This window comes from Panthera uncia, chromosome B1, assembly GCF_023721935.1.
Source record: "Panthera uncia isolate 11264 chromosome B1, Puncia_PCG_1.0, whole genome shotgun sequence".
Classification (NCBI taxonomy): domain Eukaryota; kingdom Metazoa; phylum Chordata; class Mammalia; order Carnivora; family Felidae; genus Panthera; species Panthera uncia.
The window spans coordinates 16,188,082-16,213,966 of NC_064811.1; the positions used below are offsets into that span (position 1 = coordinate 16,188,082).

Below are 25,885 nucleotides of genomic sequence, written 5' to 3' on the forward strand. Positions count from 1 at the left end.
ACAATAATAACTATTCTGAATACTTGTCATGAATTTTAATGACGATACTAACAATCAACATTCACTGAGTGATTACCGTACATCAGGCAGGGCATGAGGCTACATGATCTTAACCACTTCTCACCACAACCTATGAATTGGCTGTCATTGTCTCTCATTCAGTCGAGCAAGAAACCGAGGTGTACCATTTAAGCATCTTGCCCACGTTAAATAGGCTGCAGAGCCGGGATTCAAAGCCCAAATTCTTAGCACTGTGTTACCTGAACTCCCCTTCATAAATGCAACGTACTTTCTTAGCTCAGCATCAAATTCATGATAAATGCTCAATAATAATTATAAAGGTGACTATCCCTTCACAGTCATTTTATTGTCAAAGGTGCAAAAGGGCGACTACCGAGAACAACATCAGAGAAGTCTTCAGAGAGCCCACAGAAAGGGCTTAGCTTTGGGAGCGGTTAGGGGTATGTGTTAAAGGCAGGATGGGGTGCAGAGTGCAGGCACATTAAGTCCAGAAGGGGTCAATTTGAGAAACTACCATGGAACAAACATTTTATAGTATACAACCTAACTAGAACACAACTTTTAGAGTGCACATTTGAAACGCACATTTGGGATTGAGAGACCATTGAGCTAGACTTGGAAAGTGATTGCATAGGACCCGGGGGGGGGGGGGGGCAGAAAGTGCACAAAATAAGTTTTGAGGAATTGAGTTTAAGTGGGTTGGGACTTGGGGGGTCATCTAAATAAAAATAGGGTGCAAGGTAAAAATGGGCTTGGGCTGGGTCAAAGGCATGGAAGGGGGTCATGAGAGGAAAATGTTAACCATGTTCTGGGAAACTCTGATTTACAGGAGTCAATGTGACATACACCTGATGGTCCAGCAGGCTGTTACAAATTTGTGCGACTGGGATAGCCCACTAGAAGAAAAGACAGGTTGATATTGCAGATTTCGGATTGTTCCAGAACTGGGTAATATTAGTTCACTTAATGTTACTCACTGTATCCAAAGTAGCTTGTGGTTACTCACACTTTGCATAGACAGATAGATGATAGATAGATAGATAGATAGATAGATAGATAATAGGTAGATAGATTGATTGATTGTTTGATTCGTGGTAGAATTTCTGTCCCTCAAATTCTGTATGATACCAACAGTTGTCTTTACTTTCTATTTCCTGTATTCATCTTTCCATAGTTATAGGGACTTTGTTCAACTTTGTTCACCATTGTTTTCCCAGGTCCTGGAATAATGCCTGACATATAGAAGGCATTCAGTGCTTATTTCCTGTGTGAATGAATGAGTATTTTCATATCCGTGATAGAGAATTTGTTCTTTACCTCTAATAGGGCATTGGTACTGCTAGGAAAACAAAGAAACCTCTGAACTATCTTCTTAGAAAAGGCACACATACAAGTTTTCATACAATGACAGGGAATTCTCAGATACCCTGAGGCCTATGAATTAGTCTCCATGGAATTCAAGACAAAAATCTCTGGGCTCACTTAGGGTTTCTCTCACTGAAAACCTTGAGAAGGACCTACATTTAGGATTTCTGTTACATTTTTTTACAATTTATTTTAAAATGTCTCAATAAAATGTATGTATGTATGAGAGTTAACTTTAATTTTCACCCTATAGCAGGTTCGTGTTTGAAGGTTCCAAGTCAGGAGTTAAATTTCCAGATATAGCTACTGTAAATCTTGACAGTATTTTTAGGAGTTCTAGAAACATAATTTCTCATTAATGAGTTGAACTGGTTTCAAAAAACTGTAGTTAGATTGGCAACACCAAGCAAAGGTGAGAATGTGGAGCATCGGGAATTCTCATTCATTCTTGGTGGGGATACAAAATGGTACAGCTAGTTTGAAAGAGTCTGGTAGTTTCTTAGGAAATTAAACATTCTTACCAGATTATACAGCAATCATGTCCCTTGGCATGGACCCAAAGGAGTTGAAATCTTACACAAAAACCTGCACATGGATGTGTATAGCAGCATTACTCATAACTGCCAAAATTTGGAAATGACCAAGAAGTCCTTCAGTAGGTGAATGGATAAGTCCCAGACAATGGAATATTACTCAGTGCTAAAAATAAATGAGCCAAAAAGAAATGAAGCCATGGAAAAAAAAAAAAAAAAACACGGAAGAAACTTTTGTTTTAAAATCGGAGAGAACATTGGTCAAATTCTAAGAAAAATATTTCAGTAGAATGGTAGAGTGAAAACTTTTGAATTGAAGAATGCTAACAAGCATATTGAATGCTTGTTCTGTGCAAAATATTATGCCAGGTTTTGTTGGGAAAATGCAACATATAAGACAAACTTGATGAAAGGAAACAATGTTTGAGTTCAAGATTCCTTCAACAGCATAGGAAGACATTATGGAAAATATTACCCAAGAATCATGAGGGCTCAAAAAGTTACCGTTTACTCAGTTTTTAATTCATTAATTTCCTTCTTGTTTAGCATTTTTCCATCCCGTTTATTCACCCATCTTTTCGCAAATCACTACCACACTCTCCCTTTAGGTAAGTGCTCCTCCCCCATTTTCACTATGCAGCTAACAGATGACCACCACCACCAACTCTAGGAATGGGCCCAAACTGGGCTAAGATAATTGATACAATGCTCCAGTGAGGATAACTGGATTCATGAATGGCGCTGCAGCTCAATTCCAGGCAATGAGAATAAGACTCAAAGACTGTGTTAGACTCCTAGGAAATAAAACTTTTCCTTTTTTCCAGCACTAAGCCCCTTTGCTGCAACTTGAGGCTGAGCCCAGAATGGCTAGAGGTCCTCAGCCTGAAAGGCATAGGAAAGGAGAGGCAAGCCAAGACTCATGCGATATCATTTTACTTGCTGGATTAAACTTTACCTGAAGCTTCACTTTTAGATAGTTTCTAAAAGTATAGAAGTATCTCTAAACTTTCCAGGTACGTAATATGTTATCATTTTTATTTAAACTGGTATGATGTGAATTTTCTTAAACTTGCCTTTAACAAAAGTCCTCATGGAAAAAAGTCTTTAGTAGCTCATGGAGAAGGCCAAGGTAGAGACGAAAGTTCATGAAGGCAAAAGATGGGCTAAATCTAGATGATCTGAACTAGAAAACAAAGGGCTCTGAGAGATACTCTAATTAGCTAGAGCTTGGGCTTTTAGATAATTCATTATTCATGTCACTGTGCTCTTAGAACCTGCCCCATAGACTACACTTGTCATTGATGTTACCCAGCCCTGTCTTAGAGCTCATTGTTCAAATGTTTCTTTCTTTCACTAGATTGTAAATGAAAACTCCTTGAGTTTTCTTGGGGGAAGAAGCTATTTCTTACTCATGCGGCCAGACTCGTGAGCCCCAGCATAATGCCCGTCACATAGTGAATAGCTGTAGCATTACATTGACTTTTAGAGCAGGGAGGGATGCGGTGAGAGAATGTGGCAGATTACTCTGGCAGCAGTGGGCTGAAAGACTGGGATGGGAGAGGGAGCAATGGGGAGTGAAGCCAATTAGGTATGCATTTCAGTATTCCAGAGAAGAATGGATAAGCGCTCAGAGAAATAAATCAACGAAATGTTAAGATCTAAATATAAACAGCCACATGAATAAAATGGACATGGCCACACAGCTGAACGTTCATACAGTATTTCTTTTTCCTCTTCTCTTGTATTCCTATGAAGTTCTTAAAACCGTTGCCCATGGTAACATTCAGTGGAAAGCTGACCAGCATTTGGACGCATCTATCAGATCAAACATTAATGAGAGAGGCCTGTTTCTTTTTTCTATTGAGTCAGTTGTTCCAAATATAGACTAAGCATGTTTCTTAGAGCAATAGAAGTGACTAGAATGGATTCTAGTATCAGAAGTGTCCATTCCATACTACAAATAGAAGCAAGCTTGAAATTAATACACCATAATGTGAGAAATAAATGTTTAAAGACATCTCAAATATTTTTCAATTTTTGTTGTATTTTAGAGTGTTGACCTCATACTTTCTTTCACGGTAGCACAATGTTGAATAAAAAGAGAAATGCATAATCTAAGGAAGTATTGGTCTTGAAACTTGAATGTATTTGAATGAGAGGCAGTTTAGAAATAGGCTGAGTGTCTATGTTCATAGATGATTGAGGATATTTTCTATAGATTCAGTCTTAAAAAGCAACACAGTAGCCACATCTTTCATAAACGGAAGTTTCTTTCAATTTTTTTAAATTTAAAGGTAATATTTCTCATTTAAAAGTTAATCAATTTGGGGGCGCCTGAGTGGCTCAGTTGGTTAAGCATCCAACTTCAACTCAGGTCATGATCTCACAGTCCATGAGTTTGAGCCCCACACTGGGCTCTGTGCTGACAGCTCAGAGCCTGGAGCCTGCTTCGGATTCTGTGTCTCCCTTTCCCTCTGCCCTTCTGCTGTTAATGCTCTGTCTCTATCTCGACCTCAAAAAACACATAAACATTAAAAAAAATTTTTTAAAGTTAATCAATTTAGAAATTTTGGAAAATTAAGAGGAAACAAAAACACAGAAAGAAGGATGCAATCACTTCCTTGATTTAATCTCTTAACATAACCAAATGTAAATACTCTCTAAAATTTTTTTCGAGTATTATTTATACGAACACATCTATGCAAATATTTTTCACCTTTTGGGTTTTGCTTAAATGTCTCTTCCTTACAGAAGTCTTCCTTAACTTCTAATTTGTAACATGGATCCTTTCTTGTCTTCATTGTCCTTTTCCATAGCACACATACTTTATAGAACATAACACAATTTTTTACAGTGACTGAATATTTTTTAATGCCAGCATTGCACATAAGAGTGGGATCATCGTATTTTTTTTTCAATTCCTATAAAACATGAGGCAAGTACTTGGCATATAACACATTCTCAAGTTAAATTATTTATGAATTTTCAGACACTATATTACAGAGGTTTAAGGAAGCCAGAAGGGCTTGAACCCTGCTGTGGAAGGCAGAATACTATATGTTATCTTACGTAGTAAAAGCAACTTTACTAGTATAACTACATTAAGTACCTTGAGATGGGGAACTTATCCTGGATTATTCAGTGGGTCCAATGGAATCAGAAAAGTCCTTATGAGAGGAACGCAGGAGGGTCAAGGTCATAAAAAGACATTATGATGACAGAAGCATAGAGGGAGAGAGAAAGAGAGTGAGAGAGGAAGATGCTATGTTACTGGCTTTGAAATTGGAGAAAAAGTCCATGAGCCAAGGACCATAGGAGGCCTCCAGACTCTAGAAAAGACAAAGAAACAAATTCTCCCTGAGAGCTTCCATTAGGAATCAGCCCTGTCAACCCATTTTAGACTTCTGACCACCAGAACTATGTATGAGAATAAATTTGTGTCGCTTTAAATCATTATGGTTGTGGTCATTCCTTCCAGTAGCCATAAGAAACGTATCTGCCTGCTTTGCATATGAAAGATTTCAGGAAAGGAAATCATCCCCTCTGTGCCTCAGTTTCCTGATCTGTAAAATGGATAAACAGCACCTGCCTCACAGCATAGTTTAAATCTGAAAATATATGCAAATCATGCAGAAAAGTGCTTGGCATGTCCTATGGTCTCAATAAATATTTAGCTTTTGGTAAAAGGACAAATTACCAACCAAATGCCATAAGTGTCAATGACTCCTTATCTATCTCAGGTCAGCAGGTTCTCATATGTGCCCCAGTTTTCACTTATACTCGGACAGTGGCCTCAGCCCAACATAATAAAATGGTAACAAGGAAGGTGTTTTTAACATAACTATAGTTAAACACAGGATATTAGAGATTGTCTTGTGTTTTGATTCTGGCTCTATAACTTATTCACAGGGAGAGAGATCACTTGTCCCACTTTACCTGGGAAAAGTCCTAATTTATAATTATTGACCCAGAATAATTAGTAGTGCCCCCTTTACTCTTCAAAGTGTCCTGGTTTGCACAATGAATTATACATTCACTCCATCCTGCACTTTGGATGACTCACCTAATATATCTGAGAGTTTATTCCTCATCTATAAAAAGAAGTGACACTATTTCCCCTGTAGGATGCTGGATGGATTAAGTAACATGAATGATGAACATGGCACTCACAGTAGATGCTCACTCTGAATGAGTTTCCTTCCGTTCCAGTAATGACTGAGCGCCTTAAACTAAAAACAGAGATGCAAACATTGTGGGGTCCATTGATTAATTAGTATTAGAAGAAGGTACTTAAAAGCAGGATTTAGCTGGAGAGGGAAACACAGACTCAGTCAACTTGCCACAGCTAGAAAGGACCACCAGAATCACAGAATCTCAGAAACAGAAAAGATCTTCCTCACTTTCAAATCCAATCCACCCCACCACCATACAGAAACCTCTCTGCAACATCCCTGACAAAGCCATCTCCTGATTATGATGAGTGGTTAACATGTATGGAGTGCTTATCATGACGAGGGCATCATGACTTGCATCGTCCATGTATTACTTTAAATCATCTTTACAAGAGTTATAGAAGGTAAGCACCATGAACTTCACTGTGAGGATGAGATTTGCAAGGCTGTGTAGTCAAAAATCCAGTCTCTTGCCTCCTAACAAGTTTTTGGTGATCGTAGAGGATTTTGGCTAAACAATTAGAACCCTAAGGTCTGTGCTTGAAGAACAGAAGAGTCCAAAATGTCCTTGAAACATCTAAATAATTTGCAAGGCTTTCTTTGTTGGAAAGGTTGCTTTAGTTTTATGAATTTTATTTGGCAAATGTTAATTCCTATTTGCTAGTATTTCCTTTTTTAATCACCATGAAATGCTACAATATCTTGAAACGCAGGAAGGTGCTCTGTGGTTAATGGTCAGTGACAAGAATCACACATAAGAATTGTTTGTTTGTTTTTTCCAAAACAATCAACTGGTTGTGGGGTTTGAGAGAATATTTTTTTTTTCCTAATGGGAAATCCATAATGCAATGATTGTATAGTTGACAGAGAAGAACTGAAGATACTGGAAAGTGTTTAGGGTTTTGAAGACCGAAAACTTTATTCCAGTTGGTCTGAAATAACTCATCACATGAGCTTGAACTAGTTATTTTACTATTTTGTGCCTTTCTTACCCTTTCTATAAAATGAAAGCTTGGGGAGATTGTCATTAACATCCTTTCAAGTTTGACCAGATTCTGATTCTCTGAAATATGGCCTAGATTCCTTGCAAATTGTCACTTTGGCAACATAGCCTGGTGCTTAGAAAGTGCTCAGGGCATTCAGAAGAATGCAGTTTTATATTTCACAGATGGAAACTAATTGAAATTCTTTAGGTAGATCAAGTGTAACCGCAAAAGCTTGCACAGTCCTGTAGCAGACCCTTAGTCCAGAACGGCTTCAGTCTGTCAACAACACGCAGTGTGTTGCAGTGAAACTGGTAATCATCTGTTTTTCTTAGGTTAAGTTATCACCGGCAGCAGAGTTTTGCTGGGTCAAGGACACTGGGTTGCCTACTGGGGATGGTTCATGCTTAGGATCTTGGAAACCAGAAGCAGTTTTCTGATTCTACAGAAAGCAAAAGTCTCAGAAGGGAAATGCGTTCACCATTTGGACCTCACTGTGCGCTGTGATTTTGAAGACAGTTTCAGTTTTAGCCTCTCCTCTCTGTCCACATTGTGAGCCCATTCTTCTTGAGCCCATTTTCCCCAAAGTTTGAAGCATACCACTGTTCACCTTTTCTAGCTGCCTTTCACTCTTTATCCCTCTTTTGGGGCATCTACTGTGAATTTTCTCTTGCCTGCTTACATTTTATGTATTTGGATTTATTCTTGCTTGTGTCTATTCCTATTTCCTAAATTCTAGTTCTGTGGCTTTTACCCCAAATAGCCAACCTGATACTACCTCTCAACAGCAAAAAAAAAAAAAAAAAAAAAAAAAAAAAAAAAAAAAAAAAAAAAAAAGAAACGAAACAAAAAGAAAAAAAAAATGACTGTCTTGTTATCAAGATCAATTTCACCCTAATTATTTCTCGATCATGAGTGTTGTGCTCTCTCCCATGCTTAAAGTTGAAGGTTCATAAAGGATTCAAATACATTCTTCTATCTTCTACAGAGAACTGACAAGCTATTGGAGGAGTAGACACATAAACTACCCTTTATTTTAGGGAGAATGACTGGTTTTATAGAACAGTGCTTCTCAAACTATCTACAGTGAAGGATCAGTTTTGTTTTAATTTCCAATGCATTGTACACAGATACTTTTATATAATAAAAAATAGCACTTAAAGTTGTTGTGATGATATCAAATTGTTGCAACAGTTTTTAAATGCTTATGCTCAAATTCTTTAAAAAAATTTTTTTCAATGATTACTTATTTTTGAGAAAGACAGAGACAGAACTTGCGCAGGGAAGGGGCAGAGAAAGAGGGAGACACAGAATCTGAAACAGGCTCCAGGCTCCGATCTGTCAGCACAGAGCCCGATGTGGGGCTGGAACTCATGGACTGTGAGATTATAACCTGAGAAGTCGGACGCCCAAACAACTGAGCCACCCAGGTGCCCCGCTTATGCTCAATTTCTGTGCTTTGCCCTTACAAGTGGGCAGTCAACAGTTTGCAAAACACCTCCTTCTGCAGACAACAGTTTGAGAGCACTCTGTTAAAACATCGTAAAAAAGATGCGGTTGGAAAACACGTGAGTGTTCAGTTCATCCTGGCTGCGGCATGAAAGCAGTCTCCCAAAGAAACATAAGGACCCACTTTTTCATTCGCTTCCTCCTCCATCTTTGCTTACTTGAAGGTCTAGTTTCCACTTGTTTCCATCAGATCGCCCTCGATCCGGTCACCCACTCCCTTCTAAAACACACTGCTGTTCTTTTATTTATATCATGTTTTTCCTCCTGTCCATTTTCCCGTCATGGCTGGTCCCTCTGTGTTGTGTTATCCTTACACTCTCCACTGACTCCCGCACTCGCTTCTTCAGAGCCCATTGTGACTGGGGAGTAGGACTCACTACACCAAGGCAGACAGAAGTCTGAACACACCCTTCCACTATTATGCTCATGCAACGTCTCTTTGTGCCACCACCCAAGGCCTCTGCCATCTAATTCCTGTCAACTTGTTTTGCCACAGCAATCTCATCATGTCAGCAGCCCTGCATCGAAGTTGAATTATTGACTGTTTTCCAATGGGTCCTGGACTCGCACACCTTCATGCCTTCAGTCATGTTTATTTCCTTCTGCCTTAAAAATCCCCCCCCTTTACTATTCTCCAGCCCCACTGAGCTTTCTCTGCAGAAAATAGCTATTCTTCAATGCCCAACTTGAATACCATACCATACCTGCCATGAAGTCTCAGAAGATCATCCCACAGTTGGAATAATTACTCAATCTGCTAATTTCCTAATCTATTCCATTTTGCCTCGTTTCTGGCACTACAGACTGTCTCAAAACATGGTTTGTAGGCACATCACCTATCACCTATCATCCATGCAAGCTCTCTGAGGTCACACTTAGTGCCTTAATCCTTCCTAGTAGGTTCTTAGCCTTTGTTTGACCCTCAGTCAATTATTTACTTTTTTATTTGCCTACAGTTTTCTGAACCTTCTAAGTACTGGCCATACCTTCTCAGCCATCCCCAAACTCCCAGTGTGCTGGCAGAAAGCCAATACATTAACAGGTAATTATCAAGCTGTTTTTGGTAAGTGCAAAGAGAGTGTTTTGCATTAAGCAATATAGAAGATGGGAGGAAGGATGCCCAGCTCAGAATAAAGGTGAGCACGGTGCCTAGGGAGTCATTCTTCAGGAGGTGCCAACCGAGAAAGATAAGCAAGCCCAAGAAAGGCACGCGGGAGGGGAGCCAGGGGAAAGTGTTCAGGCTTTCCCCCTTGGAACCCCAAAGGTTCCAAGACAGGAAACAGCTGTCTGGTGTACACAGTAGGTATAGGCAGGTCCCATCACTAGAGAATAAAGAGAGAGAGGTGGCTACTTAGAAAGATGGAGCGTATGGACGAGTGTATGTAAAAAAGCAATGCTTCTTGCAAACAGATTGGTTTTACAAGCAAACACAAACCCCAAGAATATTAAAAAGTAGTGAGGAATGATACACAATGCTAATATTCACATAGCCATTTTGATTTACTGGTATTTTACAGCTATCTGATTGCTTTTCCCATTTGATTCTGCTCCCTGGTGCAATCCTGAGAGTCTGACTCTAGTTTATTCCCTGAGACTTCTTTGTGGACTTATAGGCAGCTGCAGTTCTCTTGTTGGCCATGGCTAAGAGTCATTCAACCAACCATGTTTCTAAATAAAGCAGTCCAGCAACTATATTGGATTGAATGGAGCACTCCCCCAACCCCTTACATTCACATGTCCCCAGAACCTCATCATGTGAACTTATTTGGAAATAAGTCTTTACAGATAAAATTAGTTAAGATGATCTCATACTGGATTAAGATGAGCTCCAAAATCATTTGGCATCCCTATAAGGAGAGGAAGATTTGAAAACAGAGGCAGACACACAGAGGGAAGACAGCACTGTGGAGAAAAGGCAGAGAATTCAGCGGTGCAGCTAAAAGGCATGAACTACCGAGGACTGCCAACAACCACAGGGGTGATGAAGCAAGGGGAAGATTCTCCCCTAGAGCCTTCAGAGACAGCACGGTCCTCATGACATGTTGATTTCAGACTTCTAGTGTCTAGAATTATGAAAGAAGAAATGTCCACAGCATTGGGCCACCAAGTTTATGGCTATTACAGCATCCCTAGGGTACTGATATAACAACGTAAATAGATCAGACGTAAACTCTTCCTTAATTTGGCCAATCATCTCAGAAACATCTTCTCCCTTCCAGCCTCAGACACTTCATTTCCATGGAGCACTCTGCTGAAATTTTGCACATCGGAGGCATGGCCAGATTCTCTTAAAGGCCTATGAATTTATTCTCGTTCTCTAAATCCACTAAAATTAGGTAAGTGAATCTCATTTAATTTTAAATAAACTTGGGTTTCATCACGTGTTCCGAGTACAAAACTTTGATGCTCTTTGTATATATGGGTCTTTGTCATATAAAGTAGCTCCAGGTTCAGGACATATTTGTCACATCTATACAAGGTGCTGTTTCCCAAGGTGTGTTGTTTAATCGATTAAGAACAAGTAACCTGTGCAGATAAACTATCCAAGCCTGTGAACATATGTATAAGATACAGCTTACGGGGCACCTGGGTGGCTCAGTCGGTTAAGCGTCCGACTTCGGCTCAGGTCATGATCTCACGGTCCATGAGTTCGAGCCCCGCGTCGGGCTCTGTGCTGACAGCTCAGAGCCTGGAGCCCATTTCAGATTCTGTGTCTCCCTCTCTCTCTTCCCCTCCCCTGTTCATACTCTGTCTCTCTCTGTCTCAAAAATAAATAAACGTTAAAAAAAAATTAAAAAAAAAAAGATACAGCTTACTAGTGCATATTCTTTGATAGAGTTGAAGGTTCTCCATGACCCAGTATATCTTGGAACTGTGCCTCAATAATGAGTTGGCTCTTTCCTGAAAAATAGGTTGTTGTAACTCCTCTCTCTGATAATGACTGAGTGCTTCTCAGTGGGCTACCATGTGTATTTATAGGAAGATTTGAGATGATTACACTTCTCTTTAAATGGTTCTGCCTACTGTTGAGAGTACCACGTTAGCATCCATCTCAATGACAAATATGGGAAGCCATTTGTCAGAAGGTGAGGGAGAGGGTAAGCGTGGCACTTGGTGTTGCAATAATATCAATAATTTGTGGCCTCTCGAGTCCATTTATCTCCAGTGTTCAAACCTTGTGGCACAGATGCCTGACTTTCCCAATTGTGGTCAATGTCAAGACACAGATAACCACATGCACTCAATCAGAGGGAGAAAGGAAGCTGCCCGATAGGCAAGGGCACACTTAAAGAATATGAGCAGGTTAATAATGCTCTCATCAATAAGGTGAAATGACCTGTTCTTTACCCCAGTGCTTGTTTTTGACAAGGGGCCTTGATCCACTGTTGCTGATAAACTGCTGGGTAGAATGAATGCCTATGTTCAGACCCTGTCATCTGTCGGAGATATTATTTTTGTTTTTTCCCGTGGTGAGCGCAGGTACAAATTTCCTAACAAAGGCGTTAACTTCAGTAGTGGAAAGCATCAGTGTCACTTTGAAGGAGCTGAACACACAGAATAGCAATGCAATTGACTTACTGAATTGCACAATCAGACTTATTATATACAACGCTTTAATGAAGACAATATTTTAATCCACTTATAAAACAGTTCCTTATCAATGACTACATTACGGATAAAGAAGGAGAACTTAGTAAAAGGAATTGGGTAACAGTTGGTAATAACAATTGGCTGTGGGGTATGTGTCTTATAAGCAAAATATATCCAAATTGAAGAATTACTTCTTACATATCATTCAATAGTTTTTATGTCTACCTATTATAAGTGAAATATCTTATCCAATAAATTATTATTAAGAGCTCACTGTGTATTTTAGGCACTGCCCTAGATCTAGAGTTTATTGTTGAATGAATAGAAGGATTACTTATTTTCATTTATTTATGAGTTCATTCAGTCATCCAGTCACTCAAAAGTATTCTTGGAGTGCATACGCTGTGCAAAGAATTATGTTAAGAGCTCTTCCTTGTCAGGGCACCTGGGTGGCTCAATCAGTTGAGTGTCCAACTCTTGGTTTCAGCTCAGCTGATGATCTCATGGTTCCGTGGGTTTGAACCCCGTGTAAGGCTCTGCACTGGCAGTGTGGACCCTGCTTGTGATTCTCTCTCTCCCCCTCTTTCTGCCCCTTCCCGACCCGTGCTGTCTCTGTCTCTCTCAAAATAAATAAATAAATAAACTTACAAAAAACAAAACAATAAAAAGAATTATTCCTCATCTTCAGGGAAACCCCCCAGGCTAGCACAGAAGGTGAAAAGAAGATAAGTGGTTAAAATGCAAATATAATAATGATATATATAATAAATGAAGTCTGGCGATAGAGAGAATGAGGTAATTAGCTCAGGGGAATGCAGAAATGCATGAAGGGGGCAGGAGAGCTCACTGAGGAGACAGCACTTTACCTGGAATCTGAAAGATAATTAGAAATTTGCTGAAAGAACATCTGAGACAAAGACATTCCAGTGAGATGAGGAAAATGTGAGCAGTGAATGAGAAAAAGGAAACAGGAAAAATTAGGTAACTAAATAGTTTGAGATCACTGATAGGAAGGCATGAACTCAAGAGGTGTGGGGATCAGGAACAGAGAGATAGGTGAGGGTCAAGTAGGACAAAGACCGCAAATATTCCAGTGAGTTCAGGATGAGTTCAGGATGGTAACCTGAGACATTATTTCAGTGAAGTCGGGGAAGGAAGCTGGAATATAATGGGTTCTGAGGCTGTGGGTCCCAGAAGACAGGGCATCGCTCACCATGCCTGAACACAGATGGTGCTTCGTAAATATTTCCTTTTTCTCGTTCACTGCTCACGTTTTCCTCATCTCATTAGAATGTCTTTTGTCTTGGATGTTCTTTTAGCAGATTTCTAATTATCTTTCAGATTCGAGGTTAAGCATCGTCTCCTACTACTGAGTGGATACATTCATAATATGTAACATAAATACAAGAAAGGAGAGAGTACAGGCTTTCGGGAAAGAGGGCCATGATTTGAGGGGAGTTAATAACACTGACAGAGCAAGAGCCCAGGAGAGGGAGGGGTGGGGGCAGGAATCGAACACACTGGTACAGGGATGAGCCTCAAAGCAGCTCCTTAGGCAGGTGGTGGCAAGAAATGTTTATGGGGCACTTCCATGTTCTGAAGACTGTAAGATTCCCCACAGAGATTCACAAATGTGTCAGAATCTTCCTGCCTCTTGTTCATATGCTCCTACCTTCACCCACTGACTTCATCCTTTTTAAAGTTATGATCCTACATTAAGAAACACATCTTGCCATGCCTGGGTGGCTCAGTCGGTTAAGCGTCTGACTTCGGCTCAGGTCATGATCTCACTGTTCCTGAGTTCAAGTCCTGCATCACCCGGCTCTGTGCTGACAGCTCAGATCCTGGAGCCTGCTGTGGATTCTGGGTCTCCCCTTCTCTCTGCCCCCCCCCACTCATGCTCTGGCTCTGTTTCTCTCTCAAAAATAAATAAACATTAAAAAATATTAAGAAACACATCTTAGATCATGATGCAAAACACACACACATACATACACACACAGACATCTTACCCAAAAGTTTTACCAAACTTCTACCTGGTATACACTTTTACTTAGTATGTGACATGCATTGTGTGTTATTATGTGTTTTCACCTTATTCCATTTTATTAAAAACATCTGGTTAAGAAGTGCAATATTTATTACTATTGCAAGGGTTCTTAAACTTGTTTTGTACCATGACATTGTGGTAGTGTGGTCGAGCTTATACATACCTCAGAAAAATGTTGTTTGAATATATAAATTATATACTATATAATATATAATATATTAAAAAAGGTTACAAAACAAATCAGCTCTATTATGATAGAGTTATCAAAATATTAAAGACGCGTTAGGAAAAATAAGATAAAAACAGAGAGGGAGGTAAGCCATAAGAGACTCTTAACTACAGAGAACAAACTGAGGGGTGCTAGAGGGGAGGTGGGTAAGGGGATGGGCTAAATGGGTGATGGGCATTAAGGAAGGCGCTTGTCGGGATGAGCACTGGGTGTTGTATGTAAATAATGAATCATGGGTTCTACTTCTGAAACCATTATTACACTGTATGTTAACTAACTTGGATTTAAATAAAAATTAAAAAAAAAGACACAGTAGCAACAGGTCTAATAATTAGCATAATTTTAAAGTAGCAAAGAACATAAAAAGCATTTTGAGATATTCACATTACAATGTGATATGAAATATTTTAAAGTCTATTGGTTATGAAGTCACAGATGCTGCTAATAATACTGTGGCTTGTTTTCTGCATTTATATTTAAGTGAAATGTTAAATTTCGGTTAGGGTTAATGAAAATACATATAAAATATTCTTTTTATCCAGTTCACTGACCCCCTGAATGCTCTGGTCCACCTGCCCGGGTTAACACACCTGTGCTAACGGCAGTTTGGGAAGAACTGACTGCCTTCTGTCGCTTTGCCTCATCTCCTCCATTCCTGTCCTCACACATCCTGCTCTCCTTATATCAGCCTTCCTGCTCTTTGTCAAACACATAGGGCAGGCTTCTGTCCCAAGGCCTTTATACCTGCCATGTCCTCCTCTGTCTATAACAGTCTCGTCAGATATTTATAGCTTGCTCCTTCATTGTGTTCAGGTCCCTGATCAAATGTTCCTCCCCAGAGACCCTAGAAGAGTGCCCCCCTTCCTCCTGTATTGCTTTAACCTGCTTTCTCAATTCACAACATCCATTTACCTAGTAATATATCGTGGATCTGTCTGCCTATTAGAAAGCAAGTTCTATGAAGCAGCGATGTCTCTGGCTCAACTTCATAGTAACTGGCATACAGCATGATCAGTTAACATTTGTTGAAGCAGATCATTTCAACAAGCTATGGTAGGTGCTTAAATGGGGCAAACCCAATGTCCTGGGGACTCAGAGAAGAGGCCAGCTCCAAGGAGGAGATATTGTATAGATACCACCTTAAACTCATCAGAGACGGAAGGAAAGAAGAATATGAAACATTTCATTTGGAGAGATGTTTAGGTTCCAATCTAGAAGGTCTCAAGTCATGTTTAATGAAAATAAATGGCTTTTTCAGTCATACTTTAATGGTCTTGATTTTGTATTTGCTCTTTACATTCTAAGCCCTGCATTAATTAAGATTTTTTTTTTTTAAGAAGCAACATAAAGTTGGCAAAATAAATAACAGAGTTCCAAAGATGAGTTCTATTATCAAAGAACCGGGCAGGTGGTACGGGCTCTGCATTTTGTACTGATAGAACCACATTAGTTTTCATAAGGAAAACTTGATTCATGTTTCCATTAAGACATATTACAAGCATTCAAATCCATCAAAAGGGAAATGTAACATTTGAATCTCAACCAGCAAATCACTGATGCCACTGGCTTTTTTTCCTCACTGAAATGGTTTTCTCCTCATTCAAATTCTTATATTAACCAGACTTGAGACAGGCATGGTTTTATGCTGATTGAAAGAGTGTTTCAAGATAAATGTCAGCAAGCTTTATCTGAAAATGCCAGATCCACTAAGTTACAGGTGGTACTGAAAATCAGAAATTGACATAATTTTAATTAGCCTCTAGTTAGCAAACACATATCTAATAAGTGGTCATTAAGCTTGTCCTTTAAAATAGGCATTCAGTTGGTATACATTTTTCTCTCAGTTATGCCCCTTTGTCCTTTAAGAGCATAACAGAAAACCACGAGGGTGCGCATATGCAGAGAAAAATCTCTGATGCCTTATATAAGACAAAAAAATCAGTACATGATACATTACATACTAAAAATGTAGGTATACAAAGGGTTAGAGAAAGATAACAATCCTTACATTCATTTGTCCTACCGATATTATTTGGGATCATAACAATGCCATATGCTGTGCTGAGTGCTGGCATTATAAAGGGAGCGAATTAGACAAGGTGCCATCTCCTGGAGTTTACCTTCTAACAAGGGGATAGATAACAACAAGCAAATGAATGAATTCACGTACTTACGAGTGTTATGAAGACAATAAAATGAATAATAAAGGGATTTGATCCGTATAGGTCTTCAAAGTCCCTTAGAATAAAAGCAATTGAAGTTTAATCTCTGGTCCAACCAAGCCCTCACACTTCAAAAGTAGCAGCAAGAGAAATTCCTACATCTTTTACAGAGGCCACATGCAGCCTACAACAGATCCCATGATGCAAATATTACCTTTCTAAAATCCAATCTCTCCCAACAAGTTACTCATTCCAGTATAATCCTCCATCAACAAGATTTTCCAAATATTATTCATCCCCTTTCGTCTGTTTTCACTTGGCTATCCTTAGCCTCAAGTTATGTGATTTTTGTCTGAGAAGCCCAATGCATGGTACAGTAAATTAGGAAAGGCTTTCTGGCTTCCATGTAAATCTGGAAGGTGGTGGTAGATTAAACTGGAGAACAGGGGCGGCTAAAACGAGAACAGTCGGGAAATCAAAGGTGAAAGTGGAAGAAAAATCACTTCCCAATAGGGCAGCCATCTCCAAATGCCTTCCTCTCCAGTCTTCAGGTGGAAGAATGTCACTTTATAGACAGCAATCCCTTAAATCAATGTTGAAACATTTTTCCCTTAAAATTGCATGTGTGCTTTAATAGCATTTTTCTTGTCAAAGTCTGCCTAAAGGAAATAACAAGATATGCAATCAGTTATTTATCCATAAGGATGTTCATCTCATTGTTATTTATAATATTGAAAAATTGAAAATAAGAATCTAAATAGGCCAAAATATGGAACTGGTTAGATTACATTAACACACACACACACACACAGACACATATACACACACACACACTTATATGTTTATATATGAGGAATACTTTAGAGCCATTACAAGTGATGTTGCAGAAGAATATTTAGTGGGAGTGTGTGCATGGTATGTAGTTAGATGAAAATTAAAAGGCAGTTTACATACAGTATGTGCAGTGTTGTCTGTCTATCTATCTATCTCCCCATAACTTAATAGTGGTAAATTGAGTAGTTTGAAAAAAACACAACTTTTTATTCATGTTTTTTCCAAAACTTTCTAAAGCAAGCATGAGTTACCTTTTATAATCAGGAAAATACATCTTTTTGTGTGGTGAACACTTGTTGAAGAGACACAGGTTCATTGTTTGTCACTTAAGTGAGGGTTAGAGTCAAGTCAGAGGCCTGTGGCTGAGTCTTGAGGTAAAACAGGTAAGGACTAAAGGTGGCAGTGCAGAACTGAGCTGACGAGGAACTCCAGTCGTTGCAGGGGAATGAGCCAGATGGGGGAAGAGGGGTTCTGTCAGGAAATGACATGAATGAATCCGAGAAACCTTAAGAATTAGCCACTGGGGCTTTTATTTATATTGGGTGGAAATTCATGAGGCTTTGTCACTCCCTGGAATAGGCTGGGGCTTTGCATTTATATTGGTTTAAGCTCCACACAGGGCCTCGAGTTACCAACTGGAAGCCACACAGTTCGACTCCAAGACTCTGTACAGGGCATTTAGCCACTAAAACTGCCACGTGTTCACATGTACTGTGGGCGTAGGAATGACTTCTCTGTCCTCTTCACCTCTAAGGGTTGTTGGGAGGCCATCACAGATCCAAAGCAAACAACTAACCAAACAAATCCTGTGTAAGAAAAATCTTTCAAATGTATAAACACTACACTGAGGAGACACCATGAGCAAATACTGTACTGTTGTTGAGACTCTGCCTTTGTGATATCATCTGTAAAATGAGGATAATAATAGTCACCACCTCATAGGTTGTTACAATGATTGAATGTGTTCATGTATATAAAATAGTGAGCAGAGTGTCTAAGTGTGAGTGAGTGTTTAGTGAGTGTTTAGTGCTTATTGTTAGTCAAGAATAACCATTATTCTTTTTTTTTATTTTTTTTAACGTTTATTTATTTTTGGGACCGAGAGAGACAGAGCATGAACGGGGGAGGGGCAGAGAGAGAGGGAGACACAGAATCCGAAACAGGCTCCAGGCTCTGAGCTGTCAGCACAGAGCCCGACGCGGGGCTCGAACTCACGGACCGCGAGATCATGACCTGAGCCAGAGTCAGCCGCTTAACCCACTGAGCCATCCAGGCGCCCCAAGAATAACCATTATTCTTGAAGCATGTGGCACTTCCCTCAAGGTGATTCATAGAAGTAACTGGTACTTTCCTAAGCTATATTTATTTATTCTCTGAGCAAAAGTAACGGCTTAATAATAGAGAACACTCTATATGATAGAGGGCATTTTCAGTAATTAATGGTAATAATAAAAATATATAAGGATGATTTAAAAGTAGAGATCTATTTAGTTGTTTCAGGAACTTTATGTGTGGACCGAAGAGTTATTTTTTCTGTATACAGATAAAAATAATGAAAGAAGTTTATATTTCTGTGGAAATGTCTTTGCTAACAAATTCTAAGCAAATGGCATTGTACATAACACTTGCTAATGGGTTTGCTAAGAATGCAGGTTTGTTTCCTTGTCACTAGGACAGTCCCCAATACACCCTGGAGTGGTTGGAGCCTGGCAATCTCAGAGTTTGAATAGATTATGGGAGTTACGGATAAATCTATGTATGAGATCTTCACATGGGCAAATCCAGGAACTAGAAACTCTCCACCTGCAATTAACAGTTACCTTAAATATTTCTGCAGGGTCACCTGGGTGGCTCAGTCAGTTAAGCAACCAGCTTCTGCTTAGGTCATGATCTCACAGTTTGTGAGTTCCAGTCGTGCATGGGGCTCTCTACTTTCAGCACAGAGCCCACTTCAGAGGCTCTGGCCCTTTGTCCCTCTGCCCCTCCCCCAGTCTCCCCCTCTCTCAAATAAATCAACATTAAAAAATTATAAATACTTTCTGCAGTGCAGGAAATAACACAGAAGCAAATGAAGTTAAATCCCTTAGTTACTCTGGTCCTTCAGCAACTGGTTTTATAAACCTGTTTATACCTTTTCATTGTCTGAGCATAAAATACTCCTGAGGCTATAAAACCGAATCAAAACTAAAACAAGCCTCCTGTTCTTTAGAGTGCTTTAGTGCATGAATACCTTGGTTGGAGAAGATCCCTGGTCGGTTTTTTTTTTGGAGGAAATGACACATGCCAAGCCCCATGGACCACAAGGATAGACTTGACTGCAGATTTGCCGAATTCATTGACATACGGAGAGCTTTAGCATGTTGTAAAACATGGAGGAATTGTTAGTGCTGAAATGGCTTTCTCTGGGAGAAAGAAACTTTTCATCGGCCCATTTAGTTGGGTCAATATTTTAACAAAAAGTTCATCTTCACTGTTCATTCGTTTCTCTTAATTGTGGAAGATTAACACATACTGACAGTTTCCCTCTGTACCACTTACCACCAAAACCAGGCTATCAATGGCTAAAGACCAAAGCCACTTCTAAAATGGCTTCCTTATACATTGTTCAGTAATCTGAATACTTGTTTTTGCTTTTTGGATAGACAAACGTTTACTAGCCATAAAGCTCTACCACATCGACAGTTCACATTTATGTTTCTACCAGTAGAGAGAGGTAGTTTGGGAAGAACACATTTGTGACTGGCTATGTATCTATTCTATTTATAATACTGAATATAAACCTACTAATCCCACAGAGAGGAAAATGTCTTTCCAGTTGAATTCTCTATCAAACTGAGACACAGAATGTTAATTCGGCACCAATGTTGATGAATTCTGATTCTAAAAATATTCCATTAAATGCATCACGAAATACTCAAGTTTGAGGTTAGTTGAAACTATTAGGATATTTTTCAACACTTAAAACAAATGCTTTATTAAAATGCACATTTAAATGAGATGCGTCTCTGAGCCCTGATTCTTTAAGTTGCTAAGTCCTCAATAACAATAATTAATGCTTCCATCTCATTACTAATAAGATGATAAATTGAATATTGTTTATGCAATACTAAAATTCAAATTTATTCAAAAATATTTTTACTAAAGTTATTTATTTGAGAGAGAGAGCCAGCATGCACAAGTGGGAGAGGGCAGAGAGAGAGAGGGAGAGAGAGAATCCCAAGTAAGTTTTGTACTGTCAGCATGGAGCCCAATGCGGGGCCCAAACTCACAAACCTCGAGATTGTGACCTGAGCTGAAGTCAGATACTTAACTGACTGAACCACCCAGACGCCCCTCAAATTTATTTTAGAAAAACAAAAGTTCTTGAATGTTAATGAATCATAAGTTTGTATAGATTGATAATTTGCCCAAATTTATACAGGAAGGCTATTTCTAAATTAAGGATAAAATGGATAGAAAAAGAAACAAATCCCGCCCTATCCTATATGAATAACAACCTGGGGCACTGATATTAGTGATATGAAGATCTCGTCTCAAATCTCACACTTGGGATCTAAACTATTTGACCTCTCGGCTTTTTTCTTTTTATTAAATGTGGCTGCTAACATGAATTATTATGTTTCTATGAGGTTAAAATGAGAAAATAAATGTCATTTCCTTGACTTTCTCTAGGCAATGAGGAAGAGACTGGCTTTCTGAACTTTTGCTCTTTCCCCCAGGCATTCAGTGACTGCCTGAAGACACCACATCGTATTCACTGTCCACACTTCACAACACATAGATGAGTTACAATCGCTCATTTGTGTCTATTCATTTCTAATACAGGTAAGTAAATAGGTATCACAAATTCATGGAGCTCTAAGTGTAAGCTCTATGAATGCAATACTTTGCTTTTCTTTACATTGGCTCCTTATTTTTGCTTAGTTTTGTATATTCCATGGTTTCATGACACCTTCATATAGCATGTGCTCAACAAACATTCGTTGAGTGAACAAACGTGAAATCCCTGTGAACCATGTGTGATAAGTTTTTGAGAAAAGAATAATCTCTAAAACCAGTACTAGGAGTCAGATGAGGAGAAGTAGAATATGTCAGAGTTCAAACTGGAAATTTGAAAGAAGTAACTGAGGCCACATCAAGAATTAGAGCACCTGAAGAAGCCATGTGGCAGACAGATGATTTAGGTGGCCCTCCTTGACCTTGGCCTGCTAAAATTTGTGCTGTTGTATGGTACTCTCCCCTGAGTTTGGGCAGGGCCTGTGACTTGATTGTAGCCAAGGGAATATGGCAATTGTGATACAGTGTACATGATTACATCATGTGATGCTGTACTGTCTGTGTTGCTAGAGTTTCTTTATTATTGGCTTTGAAGAAGCAAGTTGCCATGAATTCTGTTGCCACAAGGAATCAAATGCTGTCAATAATCATATAAGCAGTGAAACAGCTCTTTCCCCGGTTATACCTCCAGATGAGAACTCACTCCTTGCCAATATCTTGATTGCCACCTTATGAGACTCGAAGCAGAGGACTCCCCTAAGCTGTGCTCACACAAGTTCTGCATATAGTTGTTAACTGGGTTTCTCTGAACGTCTGGTGGTTCACTAGTGATTGCCTAGCCTACCCAAAGCCTTGATAACTGGAGAATTTCCAAATACTGCATTTTTTTAGCCAGGCAAATGGTATGAATGGTATATATGAACTTGTGTCCTCTGTCTTTCATAGGAGTTCTTGAGAATCAAATCTGCCTTCTGAGATTAATCTACCCCTATTATAGGTGTTAACAAAGCCCAGTTGAGAGGTGGGGAGCTCAGCAGTTCTTGACGTCATGTACCATTCTAACAGGCTTAATGTGAGTCAGGCACAGCCCTTGTACTGTCCAAATAGTCCTTGTCCAAATAGTCACTCTATGGGGTAGGTACTATTATTGTTCAAATTCATCTGGAAAACTTATTTTAAACAGGTTAAATAACTTGCAAAGTCATACATCCATTATGTGGTTGAGTGTGACTGGAACATGCATATAATAATTTTAAAGTCAATGCTTTTGCTATTGTAGCTCCCCCTATGAATCCAATATAAGTTGTCAATAAGTGAAAAATTTCGTAAGTACCACATACCTTCTCCATACAACAGAGAACAGTCTAATGAACAAATGTTCTTTTCAGTTTAGACTAAAAAACTATCTTCTTTAATTCTAGAGTGGAAATGACTAGATTTTCTGATATCGTGTAGACAGCAGCCAATGCAATAGAAAGAAAGTGGCTGAAAATTTCAATCCTTGGGGTAATCATACTATTATATTTGGTATGCCTCCAGCATGGTAATATATATAGATGGTATAGATATAGATATAGATATAGATAGATATATCTTTAAAGTAGACTTAGATAGAAATAAGCCATACAGAGAAAGACAGATACCATATGTTTTCACTCTTATGTGGATTCTGAGAAGCTTAACAGAAATCCATGGGGGAGGGGAAGGAAAAAAAAAATAGAGGTTAGAGTGGGAGAGAACCAAAGCATAAGAGACTCTTAAAAACTGAGAACAAACTGAGGGTTGATGGGGGGGTGGGAGGGAGGGAAGGATGGATGATGTGGGCATTGAAGAGGGCATCTTTTGGGATGAGCACTGGGTGTTGTATGGAAACCAATTTGACAATAAATTTCATATATTAAAAAAAATAAAAATAAAAATAAAGTAGACTTAGATAATAGAAACCTGTCTGGGAAGGAAGGAAGGAAGGAAGAAAGAAAGAAAGAAAGAAAGAAAGAAAGAAGAAATCCTGTAGTCTGAAATGGAAGTGTCAAAAGTCCAAGTAGCAGTCCTTGTCATTACAAATTAGTGGTGGTACTGGAGATACAATGAGTTTGAAGAAGATGAAGTCAATAGTATCTCTGTAAGTATTGAGTCTCTTACCTTCCAACCTTGTAGCCAGACTATGCTTAAACTACTTGCTCCATATCGTGCTAACTTTGTGAACTTTGGCAAATTATAATCATTTTAAGTTTTATTTTCTTGACCTTGTAAAGACTGGTGAAAAGATTAAATAAAATACTGTGTATCAAGTACCTAGCAGAGTGTTTAGAACAGAGTGGGTACTTTTCTTTTCCTTGATTCTTTGCTCATAGAGCATATTCAAAGCACAGGGACTGGGGACAATTCTTGTAGGGTCAACCAACCACAATGGCCCGAGAGATACATCTAATTGAGGGTGACGATGAATGCCTCCCATTTATTTGACATTGTGCCCAGAACTTTGCATGTCCAATAATAATTAAGCCTCGTAGCAAACTTGTGAGAGAGTTGCTATTTTAACCATTTCACAGACAATGAAGTTGAACAACAGAAAGATTATGTGACTTGTCCAAGTTTAACTTGTCTGATAAATTGTGGCGCTTGAACATGAACTTGTTTCTCCGCCAAGAAACTTAAACCTTGGTACAGTAGTAAATAACAACAGATGATGGCAGATTAGACATAGTTAAGGTAGCTACAGGCACCCTAAATTCTTGAATTTGTGTCGTCACTCTTGATAGTGAAACATGAAATAATCTAGGATTTCTTCTTAGGTAATAGTTACCTTCCCCTTTGATCCAATATCCACTCCCCCCACCCCCCACCCCCCACACACATATTTTGTTCTTCTCTGAGTTAAATACATTAATGAGATAAGATTTGTAAGTGTTCATTTATAATGTGCACACCTATCTTTATTTAAATTTGATCGCTCTTCAAGTCAGCAGCGTATCTTAAAATGTAGCAACATTTTGGTAATGAAAAACTGTGCCGATAACATGGATTATGTTAACATTTGTGCAATATTTTTCTATGGAGGAATTTTTTCTCTTTGAAATATTCAATAAGCTTACAGCCAGTGGTTTAATTATTTTATGCAAGCATAATAGCTTCTCGATAACTGAAAGCACTGCCTTGTGACAAAGCTGGTTTCTATGTATTTTTTAATAAGGAAGGGTTCAGAGTGGTGATTTCTTGATATCCCTTAAGGCTTTTTAGTTGAGATCTTATCCAAGCAACACATTTTCTAAAAGTGTAAAGGGAGCAGTAAACTGTTTGCAAAGCCTGAAGCATCCCATTTATTTCTTGCATTTTTATTTTCCAGGAATATTTCTCTGTAAGAACACAGGTGGTCATAAAAGATTCTAGACAACTATACTCTTTGTTCAAAATCCCAAGCGTTCAAAATATTAATATATGCATGAAAATGCTGATAATCATAATAAAAATAGCAAACAGAAATTCTAGACTTGGAAAGTTGTATGTAGTATGAAACTTCTTCCCTATATTTATAACAATGTTCATTTATTATTCAGCTCTGAGACTTTAACCTGAGAAAATGACAATGAGTGCTCTGCTCAAGTGGATACCCAATCTTTCCAGTAAGTGCCAGTCACCAAAAATGCCCATCCTGTAAAGCAGCAACCTATTATTTTGCTGAGTTTTCACATTGGTTTTCCTGGGACAATGTTCAAGACAAAAACTGGCACGGATCTTCCTATTAAGAGTAATAGTTATATAAAAATAGACCTGGTCTTTATAATTTTTCTAAGTTTACTTGTTGATTTTTAGAGAAAGACGGTCGATAAGAGATAGAGGGAGGGAGGGAGGAAGGTGCAGAGAGAGAGAGAGAGAGAGAGAGAGAGAGAGTCCCAAACAGACTCCATGCTCTTATCACAGAGCCTGAGCCTGATATGGGACTTGAACTCACAAACTGTGAGACCATGATCTGAGCTGAAACCAACTGAGCCACCCAGGTGTCCCTAGTCTTTATAATTTTTAAAAGTTAGATTTTTGCATGGATTGTAGACTCAAATTGACCTTTATGTTTTTGGCTGGTAATCCTATGGATGGAGAATTTAAATGAACTGTGATTCAGAATTAAATGTTTGGCTTTAAAACAAACAAACAAAAAATGATATTCAGCAAATACTCTGGGAGATTCTGATCCAAGAGGTGCTTTATGCTGGGACTTGAGAAGTTGTGTTTTTTTGTTTCAAATCTCCTCAGAGAACAGTAGCAATATATATCTAGCACATTCTAAAAAATATGAATATATGTAATATAGGTAATAAACATGTATTATATTCATATATATCTATATGTTATAGATTTTAAAATAAACATATATAAGCCATATCTAAGCTTTATCCTAGAAATTCATTTTCTGCTTTTGACACAAAAATTACATATATAGGGAAATATTTATTTACTACAGCTTCTTATTAATTATTGGAGAATTAGAGATAAATGTCCAACACTGAGGAAGTTATTATATAGCCAAACAATGGAATACCACATAATAGAAATTAAATGTTAGATTTATAAAGTTGAAATGGATTTTCAAAAAGCTATCCAAGATATCCAATAGAATATAGTATATTATAGTATAATCCAGAAAATTTTAGGGAAATGATA

At 38.6% G+C, this 25,885-nt stretch overlaps 1 protein-coding gene across 1 annotated transcript in view; it reads right to left on the minus strand.

Moving 5' to 3' along the window:
• Positions 1-25,885, minus strand: part of KCNIP4 (potassium voltage-gated channel interacting protein 4) — a 383,077-nt gene that overhangs the window by 309,026 nt on the left and 48,166 nt on the right. The window contains exon 3 of the mRNA XM_049630384.1: positions 4,158-4,170. Coding sequence (XP_049486341.1) covers positions 4,158-4,170 — 13 coding nt within the window. The remainder of the gene's footprint in view (positions 1-4,157; positions 4,171-25,885) is intronic.